The sequence below is a fragment of the Jaculus jaculus genome, chromosome 1 (genome assembly GCF_020740685.1).
Source record: "Jaculus jaculus isolate mJacJac1 chromosome 1, mJacJac1.mat.Y.cur, whole genome shotgun sequence".
NCBI classification, from domain to species: Eukaryota; Metazoa; Chordata; class Mammalia; order Rodentia; family Dipodidae; genus Jaculus; species Jaculus jaculus.
Window position 1 is genome coordinate 247,782,587 of NC_059102.1, and position 18,247 is coordinate 247,800,833.

General features: G+C 39.1%; 1 protein-coding gene across 3 annotated transcripts in view; it reads right to left on the reverse strand.

The window, feature by feature from the left end:
- Lrrc36 (leucine rich repeat containing 36) overlaps window positions 1-18,247 on the reverse strand; it is an 86,099-nt gene that overhangs the window by 48,296 nt on the left and 19,556 nt on the right. For all 3 annotated transcript variants that reach the window (XM_045140053.1, XM_045140045.1, XM_045140061.1), the window contains exons 3-5: window positions 16,922-17,114; window positions 16,032-16,128; window positions 13,634-13,722 (exon numbers count right to left, since the gene is read on the reverse strand). In XM_045140053.1, coding sequence (XP_044995988.1) covers window positions 13,634-13,722; window positions 16,032-16,128; window positions 16,922-17,114 — 379 coding nt within the window. The remainder of the gene's footprint in view (window positions 1-13,633; window positions 13,723-16,031; window positions 16,129-16,921; window positions 17,115-18,247) is intronic.

The window sequence follows — 18,247 nt, forward strand, 5'->3', positions numbered from 1 at the left end:
TTGAGTTTGCAACATGGTCTTGTGTTTTGGAAATGGCCATGGGCAATGTGAAATAGGTTTGCTGGATGCCTGCATGGAGACCCCATGGGGCCATGAGGATGAACTGTGGATTGCTGGGACCATGTTCAACCTTCTAAAGAGTATAATTCACTGGGCGTGGTGGTGCATGCCCCAGCACTAGGGAGGCAGAGGTAGGAGGGTCACCGTGAGCTTGAGGCCACCTGAGACTATATACTGAATTTCAGGTCAGCCTGGGCTAGAGTGAGACCCTCCCTCTAAAAAAAAATGTGAAAGAAGAGTATAATTCAATGATTATAGTGTACATAGAAAATTATGCAATTACCACCATGATCTCATTCCAGAACATTTAATCACCCCTCAAAAATTTCCATAGCTGTCTATCATTGCCTTCTGCCCTCCCTGCCATCCCTTCATAACCACCAATACACTTTCAGTCTCTATAGTTTGCCCTTTCTAGATCTTCCATATAAATGAAGTCATGAAAATATGACCTTCTGTGTATAGGTTCTTTCACTTAGCATAACATTTTATTTTTTTATTAATTAGTTTTGTATTCAGCAAATACAGTCAGTTTGGTACCTTTATTAGGCTCATCTGTGACCTACCCCCTCCCCTTGGCCCCTCCTTGTTGAGGTATATGGGTCATGCATTGTGGAGTTAGCCCACAGTTATGGGTAAGATAAATGTCTCTGTATATCATAGCATAACATTTTAAATTACAATTTTCATGCATGTATATAAAGTACTTTGATCATAATCCTCTCTCATTCCTTTCTCTTTTTCTCTCCCAAATCCCCCTTACACTGAACCTCTGCTTTCCAACTAGTTACTCTTCCAGTTATGTGGTTCACCCAGTGTATCATCCCTCTGAAACAACTTTGCTACCCATTTTCAAGGGAGTAAAAACTAACATGATTAGTAAAGAGAGTCTTTACAATTTGACCTTGGCTCTAGCCATAGGCTGAGTCAATTTCCTGATCTATCATGCCTATATTTGCTGATGTGTCAGACCTGGATTTACCACTGTTTTTCTCTGTACATTTACTGTTCTTTCCTCTCAAGTATGCCCACTAAGTGCCCAACTCAAGTATCTCCCCTCTACTGAAGCCTTTTCTCAGGTCAACAGTCAGTACTAACTGCTATTGATTCCTTCTCACTGCTCTGTCTATATTACAGGATTTTTGTTTTTATTTTTTAAAAAAATATTTATTTATTTGACAGAGAAAGAAAGAAAGAGAGACAGAGAAAATGGGTGTGCCAGGGCCTCCAGCCACTGCAAATGAATTCCAGATGCTTGTGTCCCCGTGTGCATGTGACTAACGTGGGTCCTGGCGAATTGAACCTGGGTTCTTTGGCTTTGCAGGCAAATGCCTTAACTGCTAAGCCATCACTCCAGCCCTTTGTTTTTGTTTTTCAAAGTAAAGTCTCAGTCTAGCTCAGGCTAACCTGGATTTCACTATGTAGACTCAAGGGTGGCCTCGAACTCATGGTAATCCTTCTACCTCTGCCTCTCAAGTGCTGGGATTAGAGGCATGAGCCACCACACCCGACATATATTACAGTTTTTTTTAAGTTATTTCATTTATTTATTTATTGAGAGAAAAAGAGAAGGAGGAAGAAAGAAAGAGAAAGTGCACACCAGGGCCTTCTGTCACTACAAATTGAGTCCAGATGCATGTGCCTCTGTGCATCTGCCTTTACATGGGTATGGGAAATCAAACCCATGTCATCATGCTTTGTAAACAAGCATTTTTAACTGCTGAGCCATCTCTCCAGTCCTTTCTTTGCTTTTTAGAAGCAAGATATTAGGCTGGGAAGATAGCTCAACAGTTATAGGCACTAGCTTGCAAAGCCTACCAGTCCAGGTTTGATTACCTAATAACCACATAAAGCTAAATGCACAAAGTGGTACAAGTGTCTGAAATTTGCTTGCAGTGGCAAGAGACCCTGGAGTGTTCTTTCTCTCTCTCTTTTAAATAAACAAACAAAAAAAAATTTTTTAAGCAAGGGCTTGCCAGTCATGGTGTCGCATGTCTTTAATCCCAGCACTTGGGAGGCAGAGGTAGAAGAATTGCTGTGAGTTCCAGGCCATCTTAAGACTACATATTGAATTCCAAGTTAGTCTGGGCTAGAGGAAACCCTACCTCAAAAAAAGAAAAAAAAAAAAAAAGAAAGAAAAAAGAAGGGTTGGAAGGATGGCTTAGCGGTTAGCCATTAGCAGTTAAGGCATTTGGCGTGCAAAGTCAAAGGACCCAGGTTCAATTCTCCAAGACCCACATTAGCCAAATGCACAAGGGGGTGCACGTGTCTGGAGTTTGTTTGCAGTGGCTGGAGGCCATGACTCGCTCATTCCTCTTTCTCTCCTTTCTCTGTCAAATAAATAAATAAATAAAAATTAGAACATTTTAATTTTTTTGTTTTTTATTTATTTATTTGAGAGCAACAGGCACAGAGAGAAAGGCAGATAGAGACAGAGAATGTGTGCACCAGGGCCTCCAGCCACTACAAATGAACTCCAGATGTGTGTGCCCCCTTGTGCATCTAGCTAACTTGGGTCCTGGGGAATCGAGCCTCAAACCGGGGTCCTTAGGCTTCACAGGCAAGCGCTTAACCGCTAAGCCATCTCTCCAGCCCAATAAAACATTTTTTAAAAAGCAAGGTATAGGCCAGGCATGGTGGCATATTTCTTTAATCCCGGCACTCAGGAGGCACAGGTAGGAGGACTGACTTGAATTCAAGGCCACCCTGAGACTACATAGTGAATTCCAGGTCAGCCTGGCCTAGAGTAAGACGCTACCTCAAAAAAAAAAAAAAAAAAAAAAAAAAAAAAAAGAAGAAGAAGAGGAAGAAAAAAAGAAAAGGATTGGCTAGAAGAATGAGCAGAGTCTCTTTCAATTTAGGGTCCATGTGTACTATATGCATATACAAGATTGCTGTAAATTCTTCAGCAAGAGTGAGCCATAATAAACTGTTTTTTTTTAACCCCTTATTTTTTTGAGGCAAGCCCAACAGACTGACCTTTTTTTTTTTTTTTTTTAATGTGAATGAGTGAGAGCAAGAGAGAGAGAACTGGCATGTCAGGGCCTCCAGCCACTATATTCAAATTCCAGGCTTGTGTGCCACCTTGTGTATATGTATGACCTTGTGTGCTTGCATTACCTTGTGTGGCTGGCTTATGTGGGACCTAGAGAGTAGAACATTGATTCTTAGGCTTTGCAGGTAAGCTCCTTAACTGCTAAGGTTAAGCGCTTGCCTGTGAAGCCAGGACCCCGGTTCAAGGCTCGATTCCCCAATACCCATGTAAACCAGATGCACAAGGTGGCGCATGTATCTAGAGTACGTTTGCAGTAGCTGGAGGTCTTGATGTGCCCATTTTCTCTCTCTCTCTTTCTCTGCCTTCTTGTCTCTCTGTCTGTCACTCTCAAATAAATAAAACAACAACAACAAATTTGTTTTAATTTATTTTTCAGAGAAAGAGAGAGAGAGAATGAGAATGGGTGTTCCAGGGCCTCTAACCACTGCAAATGAACTCCAGGTGCATGTGCCTCCATATGAATCTGGCTTACGTGGGTACTGGGGAGTTGAACCTGGGTCCTTAGGCTTCATAGGCAATGCCTTAACCATTAAGCCACCTCTCCAGCCCAAACTGTGGGTTTTTAGTAGGTTCATCAGGTTATAATAAATATATCTTCTTACTGCAGTCTGTTGATAGGAGGATGCCAAGAAGTATGTGAAAGGTTACATGGAAACTCTGTACTCTGCTCAATTTTGTTATGAATCTAAAAGCTACAGAAAATAAGGCCAGGCTAGAGAGATGGTTTAGCGGTTAAGGTGCTTGCCTGCAAAGCCAAAAGGCCCAGGTTTGATTCCCCAGGACCCACGTAAAGCCAGATACACAAGGTGGTGCTTGTGTCTGGAGTTTGTTTGCAGTGGCCAGAGGCGCTGGCATGCCAAATCTCTCTCTCTCAAATAAATAAATAAATAAATATATTTTTAAATAAGGTCTATTCCTTTTGTTGTTGTTGTTTGTTTTTTTAAGGTAGGGTCTTGCTCTAGCCCAGCTGACCTGGATTTCACTATGTAGTCTCAGGGTAACCTCAAACTCACTATGATCCTTCTACCTCTGCCTCCCAAGTGTTGGGATTAAAAGCATGTGCCACCACTCCGGCTCTATTAAAGTTTTTAAATTACACTTGAGAGAGAGAGAGAGACCGATCTGGCTTAAGAGGGTCTGGGGAATCAAACCCAGGTCCTTTTGTCTTTGCAGGCAAGCATCTTACTGGCTAAGCTATCTCTCCAGCCTGCCTATTCTTTTGAAAATAGCAGTTTATGAATGCAAAAGAGCTCTTTTGAATTTATATGCTTTCAGTATTTTTTACAATTGCTATCACATAAAAACACAAAGTTAAAGAGTATCAAACTCTGTGGCCCTCTAAAATGTGTCTTCTGGATTAGCTCAGCTTTGAGTTTAAGGAATAATGATGAATCACTCATTGCACACACACACACACAAACATACACACTGGTATGTAGTCCAAGCTGGCCTGTAACTTTCCATATAACCTAAGCTGACCTCCAGCCCAAGATCCTCCTCACCTCCTAAGTGGTGGGATTGAAATTGTATTTTTTCTTTTTAATGATACAGCAAGTTCTGTGGAGAATGTGTGCTTGTTCTGTGTTTTAGAAAATAAGCTATGTGACTATAAGAGATAGGAAAAATCTTTTTGCTGAAGAGCCAAATAGTTTCATTAAAACAAAAGGACTTTAAAGTGGATCATAAAGAAAAGGCAGGATTCAATGAAAACATTTCAAGTGGATGGCATTAGTTCACCAAGGAGGGTAAGAGGAAAGACTGTTTGCGGGACGATAGAGTGGACTGTTTTCATTGGAACACTGGACAATGTAATAGAGAAATAGGAACATAAAACGCTTTGGATTAGGCTAAAGAAGTAAGTTTGGCCAGTGTTTTGGAGAACCTTGTATGCAAGGTTAAAGAGTTTAGAATTAGGGGCTGGAGAGGTGGCTTAGCACTTAAGCACTTGCCTATGAAGCCTAAGGACCCCGGTTCAAGGCTTGTTTCCCAAGAACCCACGTTAGCCAGATGCAGAAGGGGGCACACGCATCTGGAGTTTGTTTGCAGTGGCTGATGGCCCTGGCGTGCCCATTCTCTATCTCTTTCTGTCTCTTTCTCTTTGTCTGTCGCTCTTAAAAAAATAAATAAAAATAAACAAAAAAATTAATAAAAAAAGAGTTTAGAATTAATGTAGCAATTGGGTGAAAGCCATGGAGTTTTGAGCTGGAGGTCATAATTAATGATCATAACCTTGTTTTAAGAGAATTAAACTGGCAGCAAAGTAGAAAATGAACAGAAGGAAGAAGAGACTGCAAGGACTCTGATGATATATAGCCTAGACATGGCATCGAAACTCTACTATTTACATAAACATGGGGCAATTTTTTTCATCTCTTTGGGTTTCAATCTCCTCACCTGTCAAACCAACTTTAGAGTTGTAAGGATTAGATGAAATCACAGACAGTACCTGGGCCAGAGTTTATATTCAGTAAATATTAAGCAAACCTATTAAATGAATCTATTAAGAAATGAAAAGTGGGGGTGGAGAGTGGCTTAGTGGTTAAGGAGCTTGCCTGCAAAGCCAAAGGACCCAGGTTCAATTCCCCAAGACCCACATAAGTCAGATACTTAAGGTGATGCATGCATCTGGAGTTCGTTTGCAGTGGCTGGAGGCCCTGTCATGCCCATTCTCTCTCTCTTATTTTCTCTGCTTCTCTCTCTCTCTCCTTCTCTTAAATAAATAAAGAAAGAAAACTTTTTTAAAATCAGTAGATGAGAATAATAAAGATTAGGGTAGAAATTAATGAAATAGAACCCCCCCAAAAAAAATCCAAAGAGTCAATGAAACAAATAGTTGGTTCTTTGAAAGGATAAACAAGATTGATAAACCCTTAGCAAATTTGACCAGTGGAAAGAGAGAAGAGACAAAAATTAGTAAAATTAGAGATGAAAAGGCACTATTACAACAGATACCAAAGAAATTCAGACAATTATAAGGACATACTTTAAGAATATATATGCAGGGCCGGGCATGGTGGTACATGCCTTTAATCCCAGCACTTGGAAGGCAATGGTAGGAGTATCACCATGAGTTTGAGGCCAGCCTGAGACTATGTAGTGAATTAGTGAATTCCAGGTCGGCCTGAGCTAGAAACCCTACTTGGGAAAAAAAAAAAATTGTGTGTGTGTGTGTGTGTGTGTGTGTGTGTGTGTGTATGCACACATTTGAAAATCTGAAAGAAAAGGATGATTTCCTTGATTCATATGACCTACCAAAATTAATTCAAGATGAGGTAAACCATTTAAATAGACCTATAACAAGTACAGAGATCCAAGCAGTTATAACTAAGAAAAGCCCAGGTCCAGATGGATTCACTGGTGAATTATACCAGACCTTCATGGAAGAATTGACACTACTCCTTCTCAAATTTTCCATAAAATAGAAAAGAAAGGAATTCTACTGAACTCCTTCTATGAAGCCAGCATCACCCTCATACCAAAACCAGACAAAGACAGAGCAAAAAAAGAAAATTACAGACCAATTTTCCTCATGAACACAGATGCAAAAATCCTGAACAAAATGGCAAATAGAATACAAGAATATATCAAAAATATTATTTACCCTGATCAAGTTGGCATTATCCCAGGGATGGTTCAAAACATGCAAATTAATAAATTAATACATATAAGTGGTCTGAAGGACAAAAATCACATTATCATCTCAAGAGACGCAGAAAAGGCATTCTACAAAATCCAACATCCTTTCATGGTGAAAGTATTACAGAAACTGGGAATAGAAGGAACATATCTCAACATAATAAAAGCTATTTACAACAAACCTACAGCCAACATAATACTAAGTGGAGAAAAACTTGAAGCCTTTACACTAAATTCAAGAACAAAACAAGGAACAAAACTGTCCCCACTTTTGTTTAATATAATGCTGGAAGTCTTAGCTATAGCAATAAGGCAAGAGACACTCATAAAAGGGATACAAATTGGAAAAGAAGAGATCAAACTATCACTATGCGCAGATGATATGATTCTATACATAAAAGACCCTAAAAACTCTACCAGAAAATTGTTAGAGCTGATAAACACTTTTAGCAACATAGCAGGATACAAAATAAATATACAGAAACCAGTAGCTTTTCTATATACTAACAACAAATATGTAGAGGATGAAATCAGGGAATCTTTCCCATTCACAACTGTCTCAAAAAAAAAAAAAAAAAAGTACCTTGGAATAAACTTAATCAAAGAAGTGAAGGATCTTTACAGCAAGAACTTTAAAACACACAAGTTAGAAATTGCAGAAGACACAGGAAATGGAAAGACATCCCATGTTCTTGGATTGGAAGAATCAATATTATGAAAATGTCAATCTTACCAAAAGCAATCTTCACATTTAATGCAATCCCCATTAAAATTCCAATGGCATTCTTCATAGGAATAGAAAAAACAATCCTAAAATTCATTTGGAAGCACAAAAACCCTCGGAATAGCCAAAACAACTTTGAGCAACAAAAATAAGGCTGGTGGTATCACCAGACCTGATTTTAAGCTATATTACAAAGCCATAGTAACAAAAACAGCATGGTATTGGCACGAAGACAGACATGTGGATTAATGGAACAGAATAGAGGACCCAGAAGTTAATCCAGGCAGCTGTAGCTATAGCCACCTGATTTTTTTTTTTTTTTTACAAAAATACCAAAAATATTCACCAGAGAAAAGACAGCCTCTTCAACAAGTGATGCTGGGAAAACTGAATATCTATATGTAAAAAGATGAAAATAGATCCTTGTCTTTCTCCATGCACAAGAATCAAATCCAAGCACATCAGGGACTTTAATATCAGACCTGAAACTCTGAAATTGCTAGAGGAAAAGGTAGGGGAAACCCTTCAACATATTGGCATAGGTAATGACTTTCTGAATATAACCCCAATTGCTCAGAAAATAAAACCACTAATCAACAACTGAGATTTCATGAAATTACAAAGCTTTTGTACAGCAAAGTACACTGTGAATAGAGAAAAGAGACAACTTACAGAATGGGAGAAAATATTTGCCAGCTCTACATGTGACAGAGAATTAATATCCAGAATATACAAAGAACTCAAAAAAAAAAAAAAACAGAATAAGAAATTAAACAACCCAATCAAAAAATGTGCTATGGAACTAAATAGAGAGGTCTTATCAGAAGAAATACAGAGGGCATATAAACATCTAGAAAAGTGTTCTATATCCTTAGTCATCAGGGAAATGCAAATTAAAACTACCTCAAGACTCCATCTCTCTCCTGTCAAAATGGCTACCATCAAGAAAACAAATGACGATAAATGTTGGTGATGGTGCAGAAAAAGGAGAACACTTCTACACTGTTGGTGGGTATGTAATCTGGTACAGCTGTTGTGGAAATCAGTGTGGAGGTTCTTGAGATAGCTAAAAATAGATTTGCCATATGATCCAGCTATATCACTCCTAGGCATATATCCTAATGACTCTTACTACCTTATAGATACTTGCACAACCATGTTTATTGCTGCTCTATTCACAATAGCTAGGAAATTGAATCAGCCTAGATGTCCATCCACAGATTAGTGGATAATAAAAATGTGGTACATCTACACAATGGAGTTCTATTTAGCTTTAAAGAAAAATGAAATTATGAAATTTTCAGGGAAATGGATGGATCTGGAAAGGATTATACTAAGCGAGGTAACCTAGGCCCAGAAAGCCAAATGTCACATGTTCTCTCTGATATGTGGATCCTAGCTACAAATGTATAAACTTGTATGTGATCTAGAACCAAAAATCAGTAGCAGAGACCCATAAGCTAGAAAAAGACTATAAGGGAGGGAAAAGAGGGAAGGTCTTAAGGGGATGATATTATATATATGGAAGGAAAAGAACAGATTACAGGGAAGGGAAAGGCCTAAGCGAGGTCAGGGGAAGAGATTGTATAAAAGAAGGGCGGGGGGAGGGAGGGTCAATCAAAATTCAAGATATTCTGAATAAGACATATGAAAATCTGCTTTCTTGAATAAGGCACACCCAGAAGCCATAGATTGTTACTAGAAAAATTTCAGTGCCAAGGATGGGATACCTTTCAGTGAGTTGTTGGCCAGGGAGGTCCCTATTGCCTCCAAAACATTATAGGCTATTGCTAAGGCCCTTGGCAGAGTCATTGAGAAATCCAGCTGGTGCTGAGCAGAAAACCTTTCTTCCTGTAACCCAGCCAACTGAAAGCTGGAAAAAACTGCACTGTATGCAGCCTTATGGGAGACAGAAGTCATTAGCAGTGAAAACAATGGACACTGGAAGCCTCAAGTTTGACCAGACAGGCCAAATGACTGAACAAGTGCAATAGTGGCATGTATGCTCTAGGGGAAACCAACTGCTCTCTCTAATTGGACTGAAGGAACACATATCTGGTACTGAAAACCTAATCAAAAGCGTATGGTAGGGGAGGTTATGAGCCTTAGGGGTACAAAGTCTGCTCTTCTCTGGATAAATGCATATATTACTTTCACCAAATTGCCCTAAAAGCACTACAGTTAATGTTCATACTCATATATTAATGCTACTCTCACTTCTGGTTAGAGAAGCTTCTCTTTTCAGATGGTGATGATCACTGGGATGACCCAAAAGGCAACATAGTGCTGAGAAGAAGGGACAGGGGAGTGTCTAGCACTGAAACAGCTCATAACTTCCAAGGCTCAGAGTCCATTGCAGAAGAGGTAGTGGAAAGAATGTAAGAGCCAAAGGAAGGGTACTACTCCTTACATACAACTGTCTGGACAGAAATTGGCCTCAATATCCAAGACCTCACACTGCCTAGCAATACTTACTCAAGACCCTCATAATAGGAGAAAAAGATGATGACATCAAATTAAAAGAGAGACTAATGGAGAGAGGGAGGGGTATGACAGAGAGCAGAGTTATGAAGGGGAAAGCAGGGGAGGGGAATACCATGGTTTGTTGTCAGTAAGTATTGAAGTTGTCAATAAAAAACCTAAATATATATATATATATATATATATATATATATATATATATATATATGAACAAAAACTGCTAAAAATAAAAGCAATTGAATAGATTAAAAAAATGAAAAACAGGGAAAGAAAGGTGGGCTTAATTATAAAACACATCAGGACATCAACATTCACATGCATCTTAGAAGGCAGCAACATCAAATTATGAATCTGAGAGAGTTGCAATGATACTGATGAAACCCAAGAAGTACATTGAGCTTGAGGGGCTGGAAAGCTATACAGAGGCGACTGCTGATGTATGATAGTAGTTGGTCAAGAGAAATGCAGGACTAGTACAAAGACTAATGCAGTTCGTCAAAGCTAGGCCAACTTGTGTGTGCTGTGTGTGCATACACCAGGCTCTGTGTGTGATATAGATCAGTTTTGTCTTCTCCTTCCTTTCTTGAGACAGGTCTCATCGTTTTGCTGCTGCCTGCACCTGCCCGTCTGGACTATGAGCTTCCTGATTCTACTGGCTATACCGCTGCCATAGGATCATTAGGATTACAGACCCATGTATCACTTATGTAGGTGCTGGGGAACCAAATGCCCACAAGCTTGCAAGCAAGCACCTTCAACTGCTGAGTCATCTCCCTAGCCCCTAACCCAGCATTTTTAACCTACAAGGAAATAGAAAATAAACAATAAATATATTTTCTTATAAATAAACACAGAAATGGATTATATCAACTAGGGCAAGGAGTATAGAAAGAACAGGAAGGATAAAGATATAGCTTAGGTATGCTTACTTTGAGGGTGTGGAAAGAGAGTCAAAGATCATATGCTTAGGAGACTAGGACAATAATATAACATAGTAGGAGTTTCTTGCCCATTTGAAATTCTTAGTGGAAAAGCACTGTTTTAAAACAACTGAGCAGGTGGGAGCTGTTCTTTAGAAAAGCTTTTTCCTAGCCTGTGGCAGAACCATTAACATGATATAACCATTTTAATCATATTAGATTGCCAATAGTGCTTACTAGCCATCCTCGAGCTAGTAAGCACTGTTGGTTTTTGGAGTTTAAAAAAAATTTTGTTTGTTTGTTTTGAGGTAGGGTTTCACTGTAGCCCAGGGTGACCTGGAATTAACTATGTAGTTTCAGGGTGGCCTTGAACTCACAGTGATCCTCCTACCTCTGCCTCCCCAGTGCTGGGATTAAAGGTGTACACCACCATGCCCAGTAAGCACTATTGGCATTCAGCACAAGCACAATTTTTAGTGTAAAACCAAGTTATCTAACCTTTCTTTTGTGTGTGTGTGTTGTTGTTGTTGTTTTTCAATGTAGGGTCTCACTCTAACCTAGGTTGACTTGGCATTCATTCTGTAGTCTCAGGGTGGCCTTGAACTCACAGCAGTCCTCCTAGCTCTGCCTTCCCGCCCAGCTCACTATTTAACATTTCAAAGTAGCAAAATTAAATTTTATACTAAAAAAAAAATTCAGAGGCTGGGTATGGTGGCACACACCTTTAATCCTAGCACTTGGGAGGCTAAGGTGGGAGGATTGCCCTGAGTTTGAGGCTCCCCTGAGACTATAGAGTGAATTCCAGGTCAACCTGAGCTACAGCGAGACACTGCCTTGAAAAATGAAAACAAACAAAAAGATTCAGACAACAGCTGGTGCTTCCAAGAACCTTTGTAAATGAGCTGCCTTTCTAGTAAATTAGTTTATTCTCAGCAGAGTTGTATACTTTAAGATATTTTAATTCCTGGAAGTAAATTCTTCCTAATGTTATAATATTGCATTAATTATGTCTAGTTCAGCTCAGACAAGAAGGGGCAGTAGAATTATACTTCAGCGAGTTTTTCTCTGCCTGGAAATGGATATATAAATGCTTATATCGGGCTGGAGAGATGGCTTAGCAGTTAAGTGCTTGCCTGTAAAGCCTAAGGACCCTGGTTCGAGGCTCAATTCCCCAGGATCCACGTTAGCCAGATGCACAAAGGGGCGCACGTGTCTGGAGTTCATTTGCAGTGGCTGGAGGCCCGGCGTGCCCATTCTCTCTCTCTCTATCTTCATCTTTTTCTCTCTGTCTGTCACTCTCAAATAAATAAATTAAATAAATGCAAACAAAATAAATTCTTATAACCAGAAAAACAATGACACTAGGCTATAAACCAAAGTATTAACTGGGATTCACTTTAGGGATAAGATTCTGAGTAGCTAAAATACGGTTCTTCCTTTCAGTATTTGGCAAAATTATCATTTAAAATTGCATCAATTATGGAGTATACTAATGCTTTTTAAAACAAAATAAAAGCAACCTAAGTAAATAAGCTATTAGTATGGGCACTGTGACATCAAATAAAGAAAAAGTAAAATTATACTTCACTATGGTTTATTTTATCAAGAAATGTAAAAATGATTTAATTAATGCCCACATTGGTAGGAAAATAAACATTATTTGTTATAAACTGAAAACTTTTAACATCTAAACTACAAAGCTGCTCTACTGAAGTCACTACCAAAATTTTAGGAAATCTGCTTTTTAGAGTTTGTTACAATTGAAAAGATATGTCAAAGGTACAGAAATCTTGAAGTATAAGAAAGTTCTCTTGGGATTGAAGTGATGGCTTAATGGTTAAGGCACTTGCCTGAGAAGACTAAGGACCCAGGTTCAATTCCCTAGTACCCATGTAAGACAGATGCACAAGGTGGTACATGTGTCTGGAGTTCATGTGCAGAATCTGGAGGCCCTGGTGTGCCCATTATCTCTTTCATAAATAAACAAATTTTTATTTTTAAAATAAAGATCTCTTAAGTAAAAGGTCTTCTGATTTAACTGGCAAGTGAGTGCAGGTCAATGTGCAAGGATGCATTGGTTGCAATTTTTCTGATGGGAAGCTTTCTCCTAGCCTGAAGCATGCTCATTAATATTGCATAACCATTTTAATCAGAATGGAATACCAACAGTGGTACTTTCAAAAACCTTTGGAAATGGGCTATCACTTTACTAAAGCAATTTATTTTTAGTTAAGATTCTATACTTTAAGACATTTTAATCCAGAGGGTGAATTGCATGTGTGTGCCAATGATATAATATGACAGACTATACAAGAAGGGGCAGTCAAATTATTCAGTGCAAACACAAGAGATTCTGCAGCTGGGACAGTCTTTGGCTGGGAAGCCCAAGAGGCTCAGGGTGTGAGCTACATGGATGCAGATGAATCATGAGGCTCTGACTACGGAAATCAATTACCTTAGCAATCAGTGCCCAGGGGCCTGTGGGGATGAGTAATATAATTTTAGGGCAAACAAATAGTGTAAGGTGATGTAAATAGAATTGAACTCTGAGTACAGCTTGTGCTTTGAAAAGTCTGCCTGTACAACACAGGGTCCTTCTGACACTGAGAACAGAGGGAAAAATACAAGCCAGTCAATCTTGGGGCTTGCTTCAAATGTATGTTTTCTTAAATACTTTGTCTTCATTCTGACCAAAATTGGCTGTGACAGCTGAAACAACTGATGTGGTTATTTTAGGATCACAGGGATAACACTGACCTGTTTCAGTTCTGGCGTCAACCTCAGCATTGACTTTTGATGCAGAGCCCTCATCTGTCACACAGGTTTTGATTGTCTTCTCCCTAGAGCTGTCACATAAATTTATTTAAAACTCAAAAGAAAGTTTCTGAGATCACTAGCCTGGTTCTACAGGGTTCGTTCCAGGTCAACCTGGGCTAGAGTGAGACGCTGCCTTCAAAAACAACAACAAAATGAGTACATTGATAAATATACATACTTGTATTTATACTATACAGATGTCTGTAAAGATGCATACCAGATATTACTAATAGTTAATGCTCAGTAGATGGATAAGTGATTTTAAATTTTAAAAAAATTTAATTTATTTATGAGAGAGAGAGAGAGAATGGGTGCACCAGGGTCTGTAGCCACTGCAAACAAACTCTAGACACATGCACTACCAGGTGCATCTGGTTTACGTGGGTACTGGAGAATTGATCCTTGTTCTTTAGGCTTCATAGACAAGCATCTTAACCACTAAGACATCTCTCCAGCCCCATAGAGTGATTTTTATTATTTTTTTTTATTTGGGAGAGAATGAATAGGGGCATGCCAAGGTTTGTTGCCACTTGCAAACAAACTGCAGATATATGCACCACTGTGTACATATGGCTTTACATGGGTACTGAGGAATTAAACCCAGGCATCCAGACTTCACAAGCAAGTAGCTTTAACTGCTGAACCATCTCTCCAGTCCTAGCGTGATTTTTGACATTTTTGTTTTTGTTTTTGTTTTTTCGAGAGAGGGTCCCACTTTAGCCCAGGCTGACCTGGAATTCGCTATGTAGTCTCAGGCTGGCCTCCACTGTGGTCCTCCTACTTCACCCTCCCAAGCGCTGGGATTAAAGACATGTGCCTTCATATCCAGCTGATTTGTACTTTTCTGTGTTATTTAAATTATAAGGAACTTCCATCTAATTTTCAAAACCACTAAGGTTAATTAATTTTTTTTTTTTTTTTTTTTTTTTTTTTTTTAGAGACAGAGTGTCACTTAAGCAAGGCTGGCCTGGAACTCATGGCAAGCTTCCTGCTTCAGGCTCCTGAGTGCTAGGAATAAAGGTATGGGCCAACACATCTAGCTAATAAGGCTAACTTTAAAAAATATTTTATTTATTTATGGGAGTGAGAGAAAGAGAGAGAGAATGGGTGCACCAGGATATCTAGCCATTGCAAACGAGCTTCATTTGCATGTAACACCTTGTGCATCTGGCTTTACATGGGTACTAGAGAATTGAACCTATGTCCTTTGGCTTTGTTGGCAAGCATCTTTAACCACTAAGCCATCTCTCCAGACCCAACATTAATTTTTAAAAGCATGGGTTTCAGGTAGAAGATATGATACCTTCCTTTGATAGGATTTTATAATAAGAAATAAATCTACCATCCAGATACTTGAGAACCTCAGGGTTTATTGTTTCTTTATAGAGAAGAGTTTTCCTTTTTTCTTTCTTTCTTTTTTTCTTTCTTTTTTTTTTTTTTTTTTGTTGTTGTTTTTGTTTTTCAAGGTAGGGTTTCACTAGCTCAGGCTGACCTGTAATTCACTATGTAGTCTCAGGGTGGCCTCTTGCTTCTGCTTCCCGAGTGCTGGGATTAAAGGTGTGTGCCACCATGACCTGCTCCTTCTATTGTTTTTTTTTTTTTAATTTTATAGATTTATTTGCAAGCAGAGAGAGAGAGAAAGAGAGAATGAGAATGGGTGTGCCAGGGCCTCCAGCCATTGCAAACAAACTCCAGATGCCTGCACCACTTTGTGCATCTGACTTTACATGGGAAATCAAACTCAGATCATTAGGCTTTGCAGGCAAGCACCTTAACCTCTAAGCCATCTCTCCAGCCCTTCTTCTGTTTGAAAAATTTGTAACAGTTATACTTATGGTAATGAAATTGTCCTTATTTAATGAGAGAAGACCATGCATTTAGTAATGATTCTACCCAGAAAGAATTGGTAAGCATTTAGGACGTAATTAACCTTAGGGTGTCCCTATTTGTAAACTGTGACAACAATGGAGAATTAACAATGATTACATCCACAGTAACCCCAAGCCCCAAGTATCAACAAAACAGGAGAGAACATACTGGGGGCCAGATTCTCATCCCATATGAAGCTGTTTGTCGAACAGTTTATTCCAGATTTGAATTGTCTTTAGTGTGGGAGAATCTGCTGGAAAGTAAGAAAAGTCAAGCACAAATTCATTTCTGTAGGACTAAACTTAAAAAATTCTGGAGAAAGCTGGGCGTGGTGGCACACACCTTTAATCCCAGCACTCTGGAAGCAGAGGTAGGAGGATTGCCGTGAGTTTGAAACCACCCTGTGACTACAAAGTGAAAACCAGGTCAGCCTGAGCTAGAAAAAAAAAATTCTAGAGAATTTTCTTACCTTTTTTCCACTTCTAAAAGAAAGTTGTCACTGTTGCCCAACTGACTGAAATGCAGCTTGGCAGCCTTCCTTTCACTGTCACGCACTGTTCGATCATCTGCAGGCAAAAATTGTGGTCTGAGCATGTTTCTTTCTTGGAGTTAATGGTAATAGGTCAGAAAACCATATTTACAGAGGAAAAAACTAAAAACCAGCCTCATCTTTGTGTATTAGATACAGGTCACAACATAAGTCTATTATGTTGTTACTAGAGCAAGCAGTAACTCAGGGAGACTGAAAGGATGTCATAGCAACAATTGTTACCTCAGTTAACTACCCCTTCAAGAAAGTAAAGCTTGGACTGCAAACAGTCTCAGGTTAGGGCTGAAAGTCACACCATTTTTCTGAGAGAATTCACTTAGTTTCCCAATAGGTTTTAAGGGCCACGTGAAATCTTATTTTATATCAATAAAAAATGTATAACCAACAATGAAATTATAAGGAAATACTGAATAGCTCATTCCAAGGGATTTTTGTTGTTGTTGTTCCCTATCAACTAATCCTCAAAGAATCACTATATCAGATTTCTGTAACTTATACAGTTTTTGTAAAGCTAGGGCACCTGGGAAAATAAGTCTCAACTTGGAAATTTTGTGTTGAGGAAGTGGTGGTGAAACCATCAGCAGAAGAAAACTAAAGCTGGAAGTCACTGATACAATCATAGATGGTCATTCAATAAACAATAAAAGTACTTGTCATACATCCTGCCTACACAAAGAGTTACGCAAATATTGACTGATAAACAAATGTCTCTTGCCAGTGCACACTCTGGGCCAACATCCACAAGGTTAAGGGACAGATGACTTCAAGTAAGATTCTGGGGCAGAAACAAAGGAGGAGTTGAGTCTTACCCAGTTTCTCCAGAGTTTGTAGCGTGTACACAGCAAAGAGCCTATAATCTGTATCTTTCCTCACAACAGGATTCAGTCTCAAATCTAGTTCTTTGAGGAAGGATAAAGGCTGCAGGCGGGATACCTCCACTAATGAAGGAATGTTGTTATAATATAAGTTCAGGTCTTGGAGTGAACATAAATATTGGATGCCCTGCAAGAAAAAGATCACATAAGGAAACTGCACATTGGTAGGAATCTCACAGATAAAGATGGGAGCATATCCATTAGTTTTTAGCCTTAGACATGTTACCTAAGTCATCCATGTGAAAGACAGAGTTGAAACTCTCATTCAGTAGCCTGAGAATGACAATGTTGCAAACCCATAGGTACTGGTTGTGCTAAGCATTAAATAATTCACATGTATCTCCTTTATGAAATCTGACATTCAAATATTTGTAATCAAATTTGTTGATTCCACAACCAAAAAGGTAGACAAAAGACCTGCTGCTAGAGAAAAGGATATGGTTTAAAACAAAGGTGTGTGTGTGTGTGTGTGTGTGTGTGTGTGTGTGTGTGTGTGTGTGTGTTCCTCATATCTCAATGCCTCACGTTCAGGTTCTATCTGAAGGCAACAAAACATAGGCTCTCCACGTCTTCCTGGATGGCTAGCGTAGCATCCTGTTGTCCTTGTTTCCCTCTTCAGAGTTATTGCCACCATTCAACCTCCTGACCCTCAATCAGGCAATGCTCTTTGGTAGAAAGATTCTACAGTGTTCAGTTCTCTTTCTGTGGATTTAGCAATCCCATCCCTCTATTTAACTGGCAACAGTATATAAGCACTGTAAAACAAGAGGAACAAACATAATTTTCCTGTTTTGCTGAAACCTGATATTGAAAAGAATATTTTGTATGTATTTATATTGTTGCTTTTGTCCAATTCTAAATTTGAGACATTACTTCAATAATCACATACTTTTTAGACTTAAAAAAAAAATTTTTTTTTTTTTGTTTTTTCGAGGTAAGGTTTGCTTTAGCCCAGGCTGACCTGGAATTCACTACGTAGTCTCAGGGTGGCCTCAAACTCACAGCAATCCTCCTAACTTGGTCTTCCAAGTGCTGGTATTAAAGGTGTGTGCCACCATGCCCAGATAAAAATATTTTTACTTGAGAGAAGAAAGAGAGAGAGAGAGAGAGAGATAAGATACAGAGAGAGAATGGGCACTCCAGGGCCTCCAGCCATTGCAAACAATTTCCAAATGCATGTGCCACCTCATACTGCTGGCTTATGTGGGTCCTAGGGAATCAAACCTGGGTCCTTAGGCTTTGCAGGCAAGCACCTTAACT